Source organism: Pogona vitticeps, chromosome 1 (genome assembly GCF_051106095.1).
Source record: "Pogona vitticeps strain Pit_001003342236 chromosome 1, PviZW2.1, whole genome shotgun sequence".
In the NCBI taxonomy this organism is placed as follows: Eukaryota; Metazoa; Chordata; class Lepidosauria; order Squamata; family Agamidae; genus Pogona; species Pogona vitticeps.
Window position 1 is genome coordinate 88400798 of NC_135783.1, and position 20306 is coordinate 88421103.

General features: G+C 39.4%; 1 protein-coding gene across 47 annotated transcripts in view; it reads left to right on the plus strand.

Moving 5' to 3' along the window:
- TRDN (triadin) overlaps positions 1 to 20306 on the plus strand; it is a 194911-nt gene that overhangs the window by 168993 nt on the left and 5612 nt on the right. For 29 of the 47 annotated variants that reach the window (XM_078383395.1, XM_078383409.1, XM_078383424.1 and 26 more), the window contains 8 exons: positions 657 to 710; positions 5899 to 5931; positions 6046 to 6084; positions 6450 to 6476; positions 8348 to 8395; positions 9371 to 9418; positions 12117 to 12140; positions 15432 to 15479. In XM_078383395.1, coding sequence (XP_078239521.1) covers positions 657 to 710; positions 5899 to 5931; positions 6046 to 6084; positions 6450 to 6476; positions 8348 to 8395; positions 9371 to 9418; positions 12117 to 12140; positions 15432 to 15479 — 321 coding nt within the window. The remainder of the gene's footprint in view (positions 1 to 656; positions 711 to 5898; positions 5932 to 6045; positions 6085 to 6449; positions 6477 to 8347; positions 8396 to 9370; positions 9419 to 12116; positions 12141 to 15431; positions 15480 to 20306) is intronic. The other 18 variants (XM_078383434.1, XM_078383406.1, XM_078383420.1 and 15 more) reach the window with 3 other exon arrangements.

Consider the following 20306-nt stretch of genomic DNA (forward strand, 5'->3'; position numbering starts at 1 on the left):
AGTCATTTTCAACTTTTTTTTTTTTGCCATGGCCATAAACACAATATGAAAGAAATATAGGCCAAATCAGGTTTGCATAAGTCACATAACGAACCTTATCAGGTGCTGTGTGAAGATCGGTTTCCAGTCTGTGCCCGCCTTCAAATGGGCCAGTGGCCCCCCAGGGAGCCATTCATTCCCCATGAAGAATGGCTGCTCTTGCCTACACTCGATAATGTGATTGATTGGTTGATTTAATAGAGACTCATGTAAGGCAGAAAAGAAAAACAGGGTTCAGAATTCAAATGCAGAAGTTGTATTTTACTTCTGAAAAAAGCACTAACACAGATGCATGTGGAAAATTAGTTTTTTCAAAAAAAGGGGGGGGCAAGACTACTAAGTTCTAATGCTGAATGATGCAGTAAACCTTCTCCCCTCCCCAGCATTGGTTAATGGTAGTAATTATCAAGTGATTCCAAATCACCATTTTTGCTAATTACTTTTTCCATGCTTTTGATTTAGTAGAATACCAACAGGCACTTTGTTTTTAATAATCTCCTTTGTCTGTTTAAGAGATATGCTAAGGGCAATATTTTTCATCTGTAGTTTCCTCCAATTTCTCTGTTTTTGTTATAGAATGCCTTGTAGTTATTGCTTTAATTTGTTCTCATTTTAAGAACCAGAAAAAGCTCCTGCAGCCCATCCAGCTTCTGTGAAGGTAGCTGTGCGAGGTAAATGATTGCATGCCTTCCTGTTTCTTTATTTCAATGTTATTTAATCACCTTGGGGAAAAAATTAAAAGCATTCTTTCTGGTTTTTATTGCACCATAGCACCACCTGGTGGCAACTGTGAGTGTACCTTCAGTGTGTTCTATATTACGTAAAAAATAATGGTGTATGTTCTAGCGGATAGTAAACATCGGGAGTAGAGATGGGCACGAAATGAACCATGAAGCAAAAATACTCACCAATCTGGCCATTTAGTGATTCATTCCATGCCACTTTGGGGAAATGCACCTGCCCAGAATGAAATGAAACACCAAACTGTTATCGGCATTGGGGATTTGTACGCTTTGTATCATTTGGAACTTCTGTGAGCAGCAGAACAGGCCCCATGTGAGTTAGAGATGCCAAACTAGAAGCAAGTCTTTGTCTGACTCTCCTCTACTCCTCCTCCAGGTTTGGTGAAGATTGGGTTTGGGATGTCTGAGTTTTAGCGCCCTACCCACAGCTCTTCCCTGGAAAGTGCTATTTAGCAAGCTGTATGTGGAAGCACAAAACAGTTTGTTTTGTTGGAAAGTTTGTGAAAGTTTGTAGTTCATTAATAGCAGCAAAGCATGAACTTTCACAAACCACAATGTTCCCAGTTCATACCCATCTCTAATCAGGAGTTCCTTCCATTTATCACAGCACGTTTCCAGCTAATGAACGGAAATCCTTCCCAAATATAATGTGTGTTCAGTGAACATTGTGCAGTTTCTGAGAGAAACTCCTCCCTCCCAAGCCACTTTCCAATGTCCATCCTCAGAGGCAGTAGGCTAGGGGCTTCCGCAACTGTCACCCAGCTGAAAGGCTGGTGCAGTGAGTGTAAGCAGTAGCCGGCTCCTGGAAGGGAAGCCGGGCTTGCTGTCTCTGAGGATCGCCACTGCACAGGTAAGAGGGGGCACATCGCAACCCCCCACCCCACACAATACAAGTAAGGAATTACCTCATCTCTGGTCACATATAGTTTTAAACTATTGGCACAATGAATTGTTTAGGAATAAGGAAGTGGAAGGTAAAGAAAAGAAGAAATTGATGGGTAGGGGAATGTGGCGATCAAGTGGCTTCACAGCAAATCATAAAAGGATCATCGGAGGCAGGATCATCAGAGATGGGACCGGAGGAGGGAAGGGAGGAGGTGAGGCTATGGGCTTGAATGTGAATTGCCTCACTTTCTACATGAAGGGTGAACTCTTGAATCACTTTGCAGCCCCTGTATGAGTAGCGATTGATATTTCAAATGTAATATAGGCTGCAAATCAAAGTAGCAGTCTGCAGATCCAATGTAGTTGCACCTTAAGATGAGATGGGTGGAATATCTTCTTCTCGATAGGCATATAAAAGTAAAGACTGTAAAATTATCTGGAGGTGAATTCCACTAACTCATGTGAGACTTATCTCTGAGTAGACATGCATAGGACACCAGTGTGTAAGGGACATGTGCCCATTTTTACATAGGATTCATACAGAACATTTCCTTCCATTTGGCTCCACATGAAACTGCTGCAGACTACTTCAAGGGCAAACATTTTTCTTGCTACACAAATCTATAACTCCTTACATGAGAAAACGACAGTACTCATTTTGAATTGTAGTTTTCCTCTGGAAATATGATGCCAGCACTTAAAGCAAATTCAGGGGATTTGTAATGGCAGTTCTCATCTTAGTAAAGACATCTATCAGCAGAATTATTCCTTCATTATAAAGCAATTACTATTTACAGTAAAACAACAAGTACAGGAACAATAACTCCTCAGCAGAATTCCTCATACAGAATTCTGGGAGTTTCAGCCCACAGACACCTTCATTTTCCCTCATCCAGAGAAAAGCTGAGTTCTCATTACTGCTCTTATTTCCTGCTGCAACACTTTCCGGGAGAAAACTGCTGTGATGTTTCACAGAGGCAGTTCTGTGAAACTGCCTCTGTGATGTTTCACAGAGGCAGGAGGTACCCTCTACAGAGGGTACCTCCTGAAGAATTACTAGGTGTGTGCCAGTTCTTGTTATTGTTGTTTTGTTCTATTACAAGTTCCAGAATTCTCCATTCTGGGAGGTCCACCTGCCAGACATACAGTGGTGCCTCGCTTAACGAGCGCACCGTATAACGATGAATTCGCATAGCGATCTGTTTTTTGGGATCGCTAATGCGAAAGCATACCAACGGTTCCAATGGGCAAAAATCGCTTAGCGACGATCGGTAAGTGCTTCGCTTAGCGACGATCGGTAAGCGTTTCGCTTACCGATCTTTGCATAGCGTTTTTTAAAAATCAGCTGATCGGTGGTTCCAAAATGGCCACCGGAAGACCCAAAATGGCCGCGTGCAGCGTTTTCGCACCCTGCCCTCGCTTACCGAGGGCACAAAAATGGCTGCCGCTATGGGGAAACATCGCAGAACGGTGAGTTTTGGGCCCATTTGGAACACATTAAATGAAGTTTAATGCATTCCAATGGGCTTTTCCATTCCATATAGCGATGTTTCCCCATAGCGAAGGTTAATCCGGAACAGATTAACCTCGCTATGCGGGGCACCACTGTACTCCTAATTTATGCTCACCTGAAGATAGGCCAGTCTGGAAGGCTTCATGGTCTAGGACAGGCTGTGCTACCAAGCTACCAGTTAGAAAAGGAAGTTACTATAGTACTTGCTGAGAGACCATAAGATACCAGGGCAATTTCCTTCCCTAACAGGCAGCTTGGACACAGCTCACCCTGTTCTAGGCATGAAGACTTCATTCTGTACATGTGAGTCTGGCAGGTAGAACTCCCAGAATTGAGAGTTCTAGGATTTGGAATCTCAGACAAGCCTGAATTGCACACTCCTAAGAACCACAACCCCTAGCAAGCATTATGGTAGCTTCTCGCCAGGAAACATTGCAGCAGAAAACGAATGCCCAGAAGGAGGCTCCAGCCTTGTCCAAATGAGTTAAATGATGGTGTCTGCAGATATGTGTTTGTTGTCTGGAACGCCCAGAATTCTGCATGGGGAAGTACTGGACAATTCTAGGAGTTCCGATAAAACACACTCACACAAACACACAACACACCTCAGTAGCTAAATCTTTCCAGAGTCATTATTATAGCATGCACTATGGCTCCCCCATGCATCAATCCTTGTAAAGTTTAGTTTAATTAAAATACCTAAGAGTGTCCTGCATTTGAGGAAGCAAAGAGGGAAAAGATTCATGCCTGAGATCCTGTGTATATATTGAAAGGTAGGCTCTGCCCACAAACTCCAGTTAGAACTTTACTTCAAAATATCCTTCTTAACTATTGTTTATTTGGAGTGCAGATGTGCAGAAATAGCAACAGTAGTTATAGGCTTTGTTACAGTGTTCTGATTCGTATTTTACAGCATATAATATTCAGTATGCTAGTTTATTCTTCAACAATGATACTTCTGCATGAATAAGGTAGGGGGAGCAAGCTAGCTGTGATTAGAAATTTGCAGCATATTCCAGCAAACGGTAAGGGGTTTACATCAAAGCTATAGAATATATGCTTCAAATATAGATGGGAGTTTGACACAAAATATGATTATTTTAAATATTCTTAACAATAAATACTTGTTGAATGAAGATGCTTATTACTGAACATACTCCAAAATATCAGAAGACATCTGATTTGCAAGTATTAGGAATGTTTATTGGATTTGTCAACTTCAAGGTGAATCTCGAGGATTAACCTTAGTCCAGGCAAATTGTTATAGAAGTGCCACTTTTGGAAATGCAGATAATCCTGCACCAAACTTTATGTTTTTTTTTTCTGTAGAAAGTTCACTTGCTGGGGGACATAGGGAGAAGTCAGGCTGAATGAAAGAAAGGTCTGTCTCTGATTCCTTGGGCATGTTTAATGAGAGGTTCCCCAATTGCTGTGCTTTGGTTGAAAGATATGGTCTAGTGTCAAATTAGGTGGTCTATTTCAGTGGTTCTTAACCTTTGTTACTCGGATGTTTTTGAACTGCAACTCCCAGAAACCCCAGCCAGCATAGTTGGTGGTGAAGGCTTCTGGGAGTTGCAGTCCAAAACTCCTGAGTAACCCAAGGTTAAGAACCAGTGGTTTTGACATGTTTATAAAAGTGCTTCCCCAATCAGTGAAAGGTCTGTTTGTCGCAAAGTGTGATTTTCCTCAACTATGCATCTTGCATTTAATGTTCTTTATTTTGTGATTGGTTACCTGACTGTAACCACAGGCTGAGTTTGTACATCTGAATGCTGAGAAAGTCCTGTTGTATGAAGAAAAATCGGTTGATAGTAGAGAATGCACAATCCCTGGAAAGTTTAGTTTGGTCCTTAATTAAAATACATAAGAGCTTCCTCTTTCTGCTTGATTCAGTGTGTTCAATGGACAGCATTCCCCATCCACTGCTGCTTAAACATTGCTAGCACTAAGGACTGGAACACACACAGATTATATTATCTTGTTGACATAGCCTTGACTAAGAGCCCCAGTATTGACCAGCAGAATATGTGAAATAATGTCTTATGACTGCTGTTTTCAAAAATAAACAAACAAAAAGATTTGTTAAGGAATAAAAAGGCTCAGTATTAAAACTATCAAGTTAGCATCATGCAAATAAAATTTATTTTACATTTTGGCCCTTCAGCACAGCTCATTACTACCTGTCCCTTCTAGACTAACACTTCATTCCAACCTAATATAACAGTCTCATCAAACTGACTGTCTCTAGCAAAACCAAGCCCACTGCTTTCTTTCACACACCTGACATCTTCTATAACAACACCTCTCCAGTCAGGCAGGCTGAGCACGCCAGCCAATCAGAACACAGTTCCATCCACATTCCATTTCTCCTCCCAACTAGTCTTAGATTTTTAATAGATTTTCCTGGCAAACATCCAATTTACCACTGCCAATCAAAACCCAGCCACTCACCATGCATACTAGTACATACCTGCTTGCAAAATATGTGCAATCCAGAATGTCCACACCAGCCACTGACGTGCTGACTTACTTACAGGTAGTTGTTCATAAGGGGAAGCACTGAAGATACAATCTTGCACCTGCATTCTGAAGTGGCAATTCTACAGCCTTGCTCTGCCTCCATATTCTTGGTGGCGTATAGAATGGTTCTGTGTTAACTGTGTTGTGAACTCCAAGGCATAGAAATAATTTGCTATTCTTGTCTCTCCTACTTTGTAGAACCATTCAAGAAAGAAAAGCCAGTCGAAAGAGGTACATACCCTCTTATTTTCTAAAATTTACTCCTTCCAAACATGCTCACGTAGTATAATAGCTTTTCAAAATTTGTTACAACCAGCTATTTACTCTTTTATATGTGTGTTGCAGCCAAGCAGCCAGTGAAGGATGTGCCTGTAAAAGCATCAGGTAAGATGTGCATAAAAATTAATACAGAAAATGGAATTGTCTTGTTTAGCTGAAAGTGTACATTAACAGGATGTTATAGAAATGAGTATATCATAAAATAATTGGTGATTCTATAAGGGGATTGTGACTAGGCACAATTCAGATGGATTTCCTCTGCAAACACTTTAAAAAGATCGCTCTGTAAACTCTGTAATCAAACAAGTAAACATAGTAACCATAATAAGAGCCACAGCTCTTTCAGAAGTCCAAATTGTTCAAACTTTGTTGATTTTTTTTCTTTACATTTTCCAATCAGTTTGATTGTGGCAATTTTTTCGGAACTGACATGTTTATAACATATTTTCATGATTTATTTTACTTCCTAGTTACACAAGAAACTCATAAACCAAAAGGTGAGGAATTAAAAATGTTTATACACACAAACATAATTACATATTATATATATAATAAATTTAGTACAAAATATAAATATTGACAATATTTTGTGTGTTACATGGCACCACATCACTTCCAAGCTGTGTTGACCCTAATACAATTTTCAAGGCATCACAAGTGTTCAAGGAATGGTTTAGCACTGCTGTCATCCCAATTCAAGTGAGTTTCAATGGCCTAGTGAGGATTTGAATCCAGGTTTCCTGAGTTCTAGCCAACAGCTCCATCACACTGGTTCTCATATGTATACTATTTATATATTTATAATATTTTAAATTTTTATAACATTGGTATTAATTATACATACACACAATCAATCGATTGATCTGTCTGTCTCTCTGTCTATCTAAAAAAGGTTTATTATATTATGCCATGTCATAGAATTGCATCAAGCATGTCATACAAAAATATTCTCACTCCCACCATGTTGTCACGCCAAACCCACAACAAAGTATGAGGTAGCATTTGAATCATATTATATTCTTCCACTGTCATTTAAGGTCTTGTAACTATTAAAGAGGTGTGGTTAATTTCTAGAAGTCCATATTCCATCCCTAGGCCTTGGGGCAGTCTACCCAGTGACTCTTCTTTTAAAGAAAAATGAATTTTGAAGTCGCCTTGTGTCCTTGGGGAGAGGACAATTTCACCAGCTGTTGCTTTGTACTCTTTAAACCTCATTAGGTCCAGGAAAGCTCTTCTTTCGAAACCCAGGAGTCACTGGAAGGCGTCTCCAGTTGTAGAAAAAGGAAGTCAGGCCTACAACACCATACGGTGTTGAAAACCCTAATAGAATTGCCCCTTTACCCCAGATGAAATGAGGGGCTTTTCAGTTTTTGAAACGTGGTCGAGGGGCTCAGGGCCAGGGCATAGGGAGGGCTGAAGACTTCCACTGGGTCCTTAGGGGGTTGAGATCCATAGGCCACATTTTGCCTGTCTCTTGTATAAAAATGACTAAGAAGACACACAAGTTCAACAAAGTTGTCCCTTGCTAGATTGCAATCATAATCTCAATCAATTGTATCTTCATTATTGGCAAAGAAGCTAATTATAAGCAATTATTACTAAGTTATGTCCAACCTCTGGGCATTCCTCATCTCAGATGTACACAAAGAGGTGATATGAATTAACATGGGACATTAGTTAACTGGTAAGCATTGTGGGGGATTTTTGCTGGCACAAAAAATAATTTCATGCTCCATTTTCTAAAGCGCAGGTTTCTAAATTGCCTGCTGTAATTTTCCTTCTCCTTATCAATCATATTAATAATACCATTCTGCGTTCACTTCTTTCCCTAAAGACTGTAGGATCAAAGTTAAATTAAATTCTTATGTTAACAATTTCTGGAAAGCTTTATATTTCTGAAGGAATTCAGTTGCCTTTATTGACAATATTTAATACAATGGCGGGTTTTTTGTTTTGATGTTGGTGTGCGTGTGTGTATGTATGATTCTTTTTTAAAAAAACCACTTCTTATGTCTAGGTTCATTCTCTGGTAACTAATTTCACTCTTTATACTTACAAAAACATTTTTATTTTAGAAAGATTCTATTCTTTTCTTGGTGTTTGAATAAATTAGACAGTAAAAATAAATGTTATATTTTATTAAGAAACATAAACTTGCATTTTATATCTTATACTATTATGTTTCTATCCTCATTTTCTTGCACAGTATGCTGTTTTACATAAATGGAGCATCATTAGAAAGATTTGCATAGAGAAAAGTATTTTATCAGGTTTTACAGGTAGATTCGTATAGATGGTCCAGTAATGTAGTAACAGTTTCTTAGTGCAATGTTCATTATCCATTTTTATTTGTATTGTAATTTTGCAGAAACAGAACTAACCAAAATAGAACCTGCTGCCTATTTGACTAAAAAAGGTAATTCCTTAATCTCTCCCCAATTTAATAAGTTTATTTCTTTCCACCCCCTCCCGCCCTTAACCCAGGGTTACTGTTGCTTGTTGCATACTGTGAATGGAATCACTGGAATAATTTTGTAGAAATGCCAGGAAAGGAAAGATTATAGTTCAGTGCAGAAAATTTGTGAATCCTGGTTAAAACAGATCACACTGTATGATTCAGACAACAAACTAAATTACGGTAAGTCTAAAATGGAAGAGACTCATCTCATCTTCTTTTATTCATAGAGGAGAAGGTGAGGTGGGGGGGACCACTCTCACAACCACTACATACTTCCAGCTGGACCTGGTATATCAGCAACATGTCTAGCAAACGTGGGCACTATATTTCTCAGGGACTAGGGATTGCCTCTGGCTTTTCTGTCTGGATTTAAATAGTAGCAGAGTAATCACACTGTTCCAGTGATGCAATTGAGTCTAAGGGGACAGCATAGTTTTACTGCAGTGCCATGTGTTAAAACAACTTTTTGATCACAGTGGGTTAAGTTAAATTGTGACTCACAATCGTGCCTCTTTGATAAGTGAAGACAAGTACATCAAACCCCATTGATTCAAATGTTTTATTAAGAGTAGAATTTAACCCAAATCATCAATCCAAGTGAATGCATTCAGGATTTGATTGTAAGGCTGAACGGAGTTCATTGTAGAAGCAAGGATCTTATTGGGAGGTTGCCTTTGTTATGATTCTCTTTCCAGCTGGACAGTGTTTCAATCTTTCTGTAGGTTTCTTGTAAGGAAAAAAAATACACTATCCAATTTTACGACTTCTGTTATGAAGGGTGATCAGATCAATATCATGATTAATGCCAGTTGCTTTCAAATAAATTGTATGCTATTAATGTCCGGGTTGAAAAAGAAAAAGGAATCTTTTATTTGGAAGAGCCACTCTCCTTCTGACTGGAAGTATAACATAAACCTTATCTTTGTTTTGCAGCAGTACATGAAAAGAAAGAAGACAGATTATTAAAGGCAGTGGAGCAAGGTAAAATGAAACTCAGTGAAGTTGACATTATCTAAGGGTGATGCCATAGCAATGGAACATCACACATCACTTTCAGAAAAATGGACAAGCTTGAATTTGTCTGTATAGTTATCTCTAGAAGCAGTTTTGTCTGTCTGTCAGATGCCTTTGAAACACATATCCGATGGGATTTCAGTTGGTATGTAACTATTTGCAGAGACAGGGGGAATCTTCCATTTTCCTTCTGCATGGTCATCGTTTGGCGATCTGCATTCTTCTAATTGATCTGATCTGTGGAACTAATGCTTTACCTGATGAGACATTTTAGCAAGAAAGGAAAATTGTGATGGCTCTGTGTGTCATCCATCCATCCTTCCATCCTTCCATCCATCCATCCATCCATCCATCCATCCATCCATCCACCCATCCATCCATCCATCCATTCATCCATCCATCCATCCATCCATCCATCCATCCATCCATCCATCCATCCATCCATCCATCCATCCATCCATCCATCCATCCATCCATCCATCCATCCATCCTTTTATTTCTGAATGCTTCACATGCAATCCTTTACATGTGTACTGAGCAGTAAGTCCCATTGAACAAAATCTTGTTGCTTAGTTATTCCTGCAGAAGGCAAATGGGAATAATTTGCAGTGGCTTCTGGCTGGCAATGAAAGAATCTCCACTTGAATCTTTTGGCATGTGTATCCACTGGCTTGTTCCAGGCCAAACATTGTCATAGAATTTAGAATTTCTGATAAGATTATCTTTTTGCTACACAGTAGAAGTACAAAGCTTCACAGAGGAGAACAGCCACATGTTCCCAGACTCCTTTCCCATTTAACTGGCACTTGTAGGAGAAAGATTTTTTAAAAAGTTTATTTACATGCAGTTGCTTGGAATTATAAACTTGGCTGTTTTCTTTACTGCACACATACTAGCAACCAACCAAACAAACAAACAAACAAACATATAACCAGCAGCAAACAACTGCCATCAACTGATGAAAGACGGATAGAACATTAAGCAGAGATGCAGGGTTCTCTTTGAATTTGAAAGGCTGGAAGGAACAATTAGTTAGTGTTGGGTAGATAGACAATTGCCCCGGCCCAGAAAAGTCTCTTCCAGTAAATCAAACTACAGTATAGACAACATGCAAAGTTGTAAATAAAATTTCAACAAAAATTCAAGGCAGGGATATGAATAAAGGGAATGGAGTTAGTGGATGTTCTGTGGCAATAGGGATGGCTGTAAAAATTATTTCAGTTGTATCTTAATGTGGAGACTTATATTTTTGGACAAATTCCCTCCAGTTCCCTAGAAAGTTTAGACAGTTTTAGAAATCTGTACATCTCTAGAATGTACCTAATTCACCTTTGTTGAACCAATATTTATGCTAAAACACTGTTATCTCTGAGCGCTGACACTCCTCTAAATTTTGTGATATAATTCTCCAATTAAAATACATAGATTAGGGGAAAACACTTAAAAATTATACGTCAAAGGAAATGTAGACAAAAATTGTCAATACCTTTACACTGACTTTCAAATACAAATTATGAGTTGTTATAAACATAGGTTATGCTGTCTGGAGAATTCTGGGAGCTGTAGTTCATAAACAGATCTCTACACCTCTAGAAATAGGCTGTGCTGAACCTAAGAACACAAACATTTGAAAATGAGAACAATTGACCTGACAACTTTCTCCATGTCCCCGTCCCCCAGATGTCAGAGGAAGAACAAAGTTCAGGCCTGAGACTGCTTATAACCCCCAACAGTCTTTTTTGTGGCCTCCAGCCTTTTCTATGTTATGTTATATTATGTTATGTTATATGTCATGAAGTCAAAATCAATTTATAGGGACTCTAGTAGGACCTTCAAGGCAAGTGAGATATTTAAGAAGTGGTTGTATCAGTTCCACTCCCCCAGTGAGCTTCCATGGCCAAATGGGGATTTGAACTCTGATCACCAGGGTCCTAGTCCATCATTTTATCCACTACAACACACTGGGTATCTCCCAGCCCTTTCTTGCCTCATTTTTTATAGGTAAAAAGCAAATTACAACTACTGAACGCCTCCAGGAATAACAATTCCCATTCTGAATAGATCACTTCACCTTCTGTGTTGTTTCACACCACGAATTACCGATTTTTCAAACTAAACACAGATGTTTAGCCACTTCCTATTTCATTTTATTTTTGTATCTGGGGCATTTTTTTCTCATCTCTGCAGTCCCTCTTCCAAGGGTCCCAGCAGCAGAAAATTAATCCTTGGATCAACCAAAATTGTCCTATACCCTCTATTTTGTATGTCCCATGCAATTTTGGAACAGGGTTTAAACATTCTATGAGCAGTGCTGGAGCTTGCCCCATATTCAGGCCAACCTTCTTTGAGCAGAGCCACTTGCATTTTGAAACCACTGTTCTTCAAATAATTATCCCATCTCTGACCAAAATTACAACTGTGATTTTTTCATACTTAGTTATCTGAAGGGAACTGTTGACAGCAGAAAGGAAACAACTTGAGAATTTAAGATTTTTGTTTTTCTCTTTTCTTTTTGCAAATATTGTCAATTAAAGAATTCAGGGGATTACTTTTACACCTTTATTTGAATATGCTGTATCTCTCTATACATGATGCACTGTTTTCTCTCACTCGAAATCCTGTTTATATGAATACTTGTTATTTTTTGTTATTTATTCTTTTGCAGACAAACCAAAATCCAAAGAAACAAGTAAGTTGTATACTCAACATACACCTCATATACCACTTGCCTGATAACGATATTGTGTCCTGTTCAGTATTCAAGCATGTGTGAATCTGCAATGTGGAGGCTACAGTGGCAATCTTACAAGGGTGTGTTGGTGTAGTGCCAGGCAGATGATCATATCCTCATCAGATCCCTCCATCAGCTTCCACAGTTGAAATTCTGTGCCCATAAAATATTGAACAAGATCCTGGTCTATATGTTTATTTGTCTTGCCTTTTAAGATGCTAAAAAAATCAGCACAGGTTTACACTATGATTTAAACAAAAGAATGGCAGCATATTTCAGAATCATTGGCAACAGGTCCATCATAGTAGATATCACAAAAAAGAAAAGAAATATGGCATGTGTTGCAACATCTACAATTGACAAACAATTTTAACTCTACGGAAACGTTATGCTCTATAAACTATCATGATTTGTAGACGAGCCTGTTATAAGAAAAAACCAAGTGGTACCTTAATAATCATCATCATATGCTGTCAAGTCAATTCTGACTTATGGCGACCCTTTTCAGGATTTTCCAGGTAGAGAATACATAGATGTGGTTCACTATTCCCTCCCTCTAGGGGCATCCTGGGACTGTGCAGTTTACACAAGGCCACACAGAATGGCTTTTCTTACAGGAGGCACCGTGTACCTCCCAAACTTTGGCTCCGCAGCCAGATACCTAAACCACTGAGCTGTGGCACCTTAGAGATTAACAAAGTGCCATTGGATAAAACTTTGTGGACTGTAGTCTTCTACTTCATCATCATCATCACACACGAAGTGTTATACTGAGTTATATCTATGTGATTGAGGCTGGAACAGTGAAGTCATAGGAACATGAAATGCAAAAAGTGCAGTGATTATTACTTTGACTAAGTTGTACCATAATGTAATCTGTCTTTTCAAGGACAACAGTGTTCAAGATAAGATAGATGCATGCAAGGCCTGCAATAAAATGTGGCAGTTTATAGTCCACGACATTTCTCCTTCCATGCTATTTTGTGTTATGGCCTGCTCAGCAGTCAGTCAGGTCCACTGAGCATACTCAGTTCTTTATGGGTTATGGGTGAAGTGTTTAAACTTGTGTAAACCTTGCTCATACCTTCCTTTTACATGTAAATGATACATTTGAAAAACTCATCCCGCTGCTACTGCATATAATAATGGAGACAAACACACAGAGAGATTCAGAATGTTAAAAATGTTCAGATGTACATAACTGTATGCCCTTATCACAGTTCTGACTCAGATAATTAGACCTCTTTTTACATAAAGACAATAGGGGAGGTAAGAGATGTTCCCTGTGTAATCATTAACAGACTCTGGTATTTTTCAATTTAAAAATTGCACTATCTGTGGCCAGAAGATGTAGCTTACAATGTGAGTCAATGAAGTGTAGCCCCAGTTATAATTATAGGACTGTATATTATGTTTCTGAACAGTGATATAATTTGCATATAGTTCATGGCAAGATGGATTTCTGCAGGCATGTCTTTCTTAGATGTAAGTCAGGAAAGATGCTGGCAGCATTGGAGTTGTTTTTAAGTTACAGCTGAGGCAGCTGTGGATTGGATATCACACCACAGTTCTTCAAATAAAGAGGCACAGGCCATGCATGTACACACTTTCCCATTTGGCCTTTCTTTGAAGTGAACATGTATATCATACCTTTGAGTGGTATGATATACCAGATGGGCGGCATATAAATGCAATAAATAAATAAATAAATAAATAAATAAATAAATAAATATCAGCATGGCCAGGGTCAGGGCTTGTCATATTTGCCAAGTATATATGTGTGGGTTCAGGTTTAAATCATGCTAATCATAGTCATTCACTTTAGTTAGGGAGTGGTAAACCACTTCTGAGTACTCTGTACCTGAAAAATATTGAAAACCCAGAATTGATTTGATGGCACATGAGTACTTGCTGATTGAATCATTTATTGACTTGGTAGCATTAACCAGAGATTACTTGCAACTCATTGCAGTGTCATTGTTCCAGAGACCAAGAATGCAAAGAAAAGAAGCTGAATAAAAATTCTGCTTTACAAGAGTTGCAATATCTACTAGCCTAGCCTGTCAGCTCCTTGGTCACATTGGTAATTATGTATGCACTGCACCATCACAAATGCTGAATTATCCCTGAAGATGAAATTAGTTTCTGAAACATTTCCTGAATGGTGTGTGCTTTTTTTTAAAAAGCTTATCAGATCATTTGGGATTTAAGGTGACATCAGTAATGAGTCAGACTCCAGAAGTGTTTGATCTCTTCAGATCCAGTAATCAGTATGACTTCTTTTGAAATATTGCCAGCAAGCTTTTTTTGATAATGGCCAGGCACATTTCCTTTAGATGATTATAAGGGAAGGTCTGAATCAATATGTTAAGTGTTCCATGATTTTCAATATTGCCATTTCTAGAAGTAATTAGGAAGCCGCACTGTTATGACTCATGAAGATACTGTAGAAATAAAGGCAAGAACATCTTGAGTAAAATGCATGCTTTGATGTAAGCTCACTAAAATTCAATGGGACCCACTTCTAAGTAGAATGCACTGCATACTGTTTGAAGCCTCTGCATTTTTGTCCTAAGAAAGCTAATCTTAATGTTGAGTTATTTTTCTATTATACTGTTTATGTCAGTCTGTGGCAGATGAATGATTTTTGGATTTCCAGGGGCTGCATGCATTCATCCCTGGATGCTGAAGGGATGTACCTGTTCGTGCAACATACCTGCGCCATTTTTTCTCTCTTATAAAATAGATATTTTAACCAGAAATGCCCTTTACACCCTCTAGTGGTCAATATTTCTAAAAAGAAATTGTGTGTATGTGAAGAACCACTAGGGCCTCTGGGACCTCAAAACATGACAAAATTGCCACCAACCCCCCTAGAGAATGCAAAGGGACTCTTTGACCCATTTTATTTTTCAAAATAACATTTACATTTGGGGGATTGGAGATGCTGGGTGCCTCAGAGATATTTGGGGCTGAATTTGGGCTCTTAGGGCCTGCAAGCCACCCATAGACCATATGTTGCCTACTCTGGTTTATGGCCAACTTAGAATTCAATGTTTTTCTAGCTATCACAGTTGAAGTGGTATCAAACTGATCTAACTGAGTGGTGCAGATACAACTCTAGAGCACTTTAATCATTTAGGAAATAATCCACGTGAACATTTGCTAAGAAGAATACATATACATATATTTAAAAGCCTATAATTTCTCTGAAGATTAGCACAACTATGGTGTGCTCTTTTTTTGCAGAAGATATCAGAGGGAAAGAAGCAAAACATGTGGCACCAAAAGTCAAAGGTAATGTTATCCATTGAAAAAAATTATGAGAGTCATGATTGTTATAATTTAATCAAAACTATTAACCCATCAAAGCAGTTTGTCTCAAGAGTATGTGGCATTGCACACAAATACTAAACCCGGAATGAATATGTTTCTGCACATGTTGAAAAAGGTGATTTTTTTTTACTTGCATTCTCCTTTTGCATCTACAAAGTCCCTTCTCCTAAAACTGATTCAAGGCAGCTTACAGTATTAAAAAAACAATATTAAAAGCTTAAACAATAAATTATTACAATATTAAACAAGATTTAAATAAATATATTAGAAAGTTGTAGATAAAAGCAGTATTAAAAACACATCAGGCAGTCCTTAAAAGATAGCCTAATGTTGAATCAGTGGGGATTGGGTGAATCTACTGGTCCCTAAGTTTCATTGATTCAATGGGCCTATTCTTGTTGCAACTTACTACGTACTGGATTTCAGCCACTGGTATGAGTTGGCTTGCATTTGGTTGGTAGAGTAACTTCCCATGATATAGTCAAACTAGGGGTACTGCTTCACAGGAAACTTGCATGTGTTCCATGTCTAGCTTGCAAAGGTGGAAGACTCCTGAATTTCAGATCTATGTGGTACTTCCAGTCCTGGATTAACCATTAAGTAAAATAAGCATGTGCTTAGGGCATCAACAAGGGAAGGGGGCACCACAGAGGTTTTTTTTTCCAATGCTGGATTTTCCATGGACCATGAGGCAAGTGGTGCACCTTCCTTAAAAAAAAACACACACCCATCCATCCAAATCCCCCAGCTCTCTCCCTCCCTCACCGAAAAGCCCCAAGAAAACCACCTCCCTACCTAAAGCAACTGAGTACAAACCAGGAAAAACTAAAAAGCATAAATAGTCACCTAGTGAGAAAACTCATGTTTTGAGTGATATGATGAATCACTATCAGTTGGTGTGTTTTTTTTTTTTAAAAAAATTACTTCTATATTTTAGGAGGTTGAGTGGGGATAAGGATAAATAGAGCTGTTGGCTTTTTAGACCTCTGGCCTCTGCACTATATCTGTACATCAAAGAAATAACAGCCTGTGTTAAAAATATCCCAAAGGGGGTTTAAAACACTTCTTTGAGCTTTTCAGTTTACAGATTCTGACAAAATCTGCCTACTTTAATCAATACGTGAAAGCGCAAGATTTAGCTGGAAGCCAGTAATTTGATGTTACGTATGATTTTGCATACAATACATAGTTCTTTTTCCCCCACATACTATCTCATTGAATTACTGTATTTTCATGCATATCATGTATGATTTTTTTTTTTATTTTTCAAGCCTCGGGACCTGCCATGTGTTATATTTGTAGGGGGCACCAAAATCTTTTCAGTGCTTAGGGCCTCTAAGGTCTTAATCCAGCCCAGGATTCTTCATAGGGGAAATGTGACTACTTCTTCCCATCTCATACTGCAGAAGAATTCTTGATCCAAACTGGAGCCTCATGTGGGTCTGTCGAAATGAAAAATCCAGCTCAGTTGTGTTCTAAATATTTAAAAAGTTTTGTGTAATTTAGCTTTGAGTTGGACAGGTTAGAAGGCACGGATACTTTTTCATGTCCTTTGTTATTTGTAGCACGTCGAACTGCCGAGGCTATCAAATGAATATGTGGCCTGGCCCCAGCACATGCATTGTGGCACTTTAACTAGTTTTATTTGATCTAGGCTTTGGTAGACTGTGATCTACTTCATCAGAAGCAAACGAAGAAGGGAGCTGAAGTCTTGTGAGCTCCACCAGCCGTACCGGGGCAGCAGGTGGCCCATCTCCTCCATCCCTGGATTTATAGACTTGAAAATAGGTGTTTCAAACAAAACAGGGTTTATTGTATTTTGGACAGGTCTTTTTAACAGAAGTGCATTATCGTACCTGGCTTTCCCCGGGCTAGTTAATGCCAGTAGCCTGTCTCAGTCCTGCTTTGCTCCACACCCCAAGTTAACGGCACCGGAGTATGAAAGTCTATAGTCTACCTCCCGTGCTGCTGAAACTTTAGGTCTGCAAAAGCAAGTGCCAGCACACCCTCAGTTTGGCTAGGGGACATGACAATACTTAGTGCCCTGACGGAGTGTGGGTTGGAGTCAAGAGCTGCTTTTGCTGGAGATTATGCTGACACTCCTTTTGATGTTCCTGTCTCCAGTGTCATAGCTTCATTGGGGCCAGTTCTCCCAGACAAGATCCCAGCTGTGGCTGAAGGTTCTGCCTCTGTCATCATTCCCCCAAGAAGAGCAGTCAAGGTGTTGGCCATGGACCATGGTTTTCTCCCTCTTCCCCACCTGCATCTGCATTAAGACCCTGGACCCTCCTTTATAACATAGTCCCACTCCCTGGGTGGTTCAGGCTCTTCCTCATAATCTTTCTCCATGTTGTATGCCTTTCCTCCTTCCTCCTGGGCATCTTCCTAGGCTCCCCTCCCCTCTCCTCTCCTCTCCTCTCCTCTCCTCTCCTCTCCTCTCCTCTCCTCTCCTCTCCTCTCCTCTCCTCTCCTCTCCTCTCCTCTCCTCTCCTCTCCCTGTGAGAGTATCCATTCTTCTCTCTCCTTCTCCACATTCACCTATTTCCCCAGCTCCTCCCACCTCCTGACTCCTAGCTAGCCCCTTTGCCCCGCCTCCCCCCAGAGGTGCTTTCCAAAGTGGCCACACTTTTTCACCATCTTAGAAACCAATACCTCTTGTTTGGGTCCCTGACCCATGTCACTCTAAATTCTGTTTCCCCAGTAGCTTCTTGATTACTACTATCTCCAGGGCTTGGGCTGGGGCTAGATGTCTAGAGTTGCAGAGGCAGTCTCATTGGGATCCCCCTCACAAGCCCACAAAAGCTTATGCCAAATAAAACTTGTTAGTACTTAAAATGTCACAAAACTCTTTTATTTTTGCTGGAACAGGCTAACACACACACCAGAATTTTCCTGTATTAAATGCTGCTAGAGCAGGTATAGGCAATGTGGCTCCCTGCAGATGATGTGTACTACAACTTCCATCATCCCTAATCAGCCTGGTCAAGGGATGGGGTTGTAGGAATTGTTTAAAATGGTGGGACAGTCCAGGTTGTTTCTCTAGTCTGTGGCATGTAAAGACTGGGAGTGAAATTATTTGTTCATCTAATTCAAATGGGATCTTGTCTTAGCAGATAGTTTCTACAATTAATTTCCTTGGCATGTGTCTCTTCAATGCCCAAAAGAAAGTCTTGCATTTAGAATGCCAGATCAGGTCAGGCGGATGATAATTGAATGCAATTAAGATTGCTACAAGCTGTAGCAGTTTTTCACCCCAGCAAGTGACATTCAAGATGGTGTGGAATTATTTTGTGACTCTCAAGATATCAGGCCCATTCTATTCCTACCAAAGCGTCACTTATCTCAGCATATGAAAGGTCAAATAGTTCAACTCCAGCAGAAAATTAGTCAGTAAGATTTGAGCCATCTTTATTCAGTGGCAAAAATCTTTGCAGAATCAAGGTCAGGAGAATTTAAAGGCCAACATTCAGTGCCAGTCTTGGTCAAGTTACCTTCAAGGTAAGTCCTACTGGTGGAGCCCTCAATGACAAGCAAAAGACAGAGTGCTAATCTCAGAAACAGAGAACTCAAGCCAAGAGGACCTGAAGCTCTGACTGGACTTAATGTAGTTCTCACCATCTGTCCATCCATAAAATTTAGCCCTGGGTTCTTTATTATGAGGGTCTAAATGCAATCAGAACCTGGAAACTTGATTTTTAAAACAAATCTTTCACTGGTATTGATTCCAATGTTTCAAAAGCAACTCATTGTTCCTCATGAGTAACTTGTAGCATTCCTTGTTGCGTTACTCTTCATTATCCTTCTGCTATTTAAAAAACCTATATAAGAAAATGTCATAAAACTTGAAAAATTCCATTCAGAATGCCCTTAAAATGCCTTATGTTCTGAAAAAGTAATAAGAAAATGTTTGTCACAATATATAGACACACAAAAGTAGCTGGGGTTGCACACATTGCATGACTTAATATATAAATTTATTGAGCCCTTCATCACAAAAAAACATCCCAACTTATTGGCCAAAATCCTGTTAAGAAGAACCATGTTTCCCCCTGCTGGTTTGCTGTTCATTACATGACTGGGCATGTAAATCTTTCTCTGATCTGACGCAGAGAAGCACAAGGGCCAGCTGGCAGCACTGGTAGGATTGCTTGGGTGATTGCCTGCTTATGCTGTCCAAACGCAACAGATTCTTGTAGCTCAGTACTTCTAGGCTCTTAGACCAAGGTTATGCTGGTGCTAGAGCACCAACACAGTAGAATTTTCTTCCCTTCCCCATCTCCTGACAGCCCTATGAGCCATCTAAAAACTAGCTCCAGAGGGTTTCCAAGCACCAGAAGCTATTTTGGGAACTCCATGGGGACCAGGGTAGAGAAGGGGACATGATGATGTAAGGAGAACTGTCAATGAAACTGCATCTTTGGATTCTACCCTAGATTTGACCAGAATTTGGCAAAGTTGCTTTTTTTTGAACTGTACCTCCCAGAATCATTGGCTACGCTGGTTCAAAGGTTCTAGGAGCTCCCATCTCAAAAAGTCACCTTCCTAAGTTTTGGGTCTGACCAGTGTTCTATGAAAAACCACACAGAAAAGATTCAAGAAAGCCCAAGGAAAGAAATAATGGTGTACATTATAATAGGTTTAAGTCTTCTCTATTTACCCCTTCTCTTTCTTTTTTAAAAGAATCTGTAGGGAATGAAAATGGAAACAACAACTACAACCGCAATAAAATGATGATAGTATAGGTCTTTAATTAGAAATGTATAGTTTGATATAGTTCTTTCACACCAG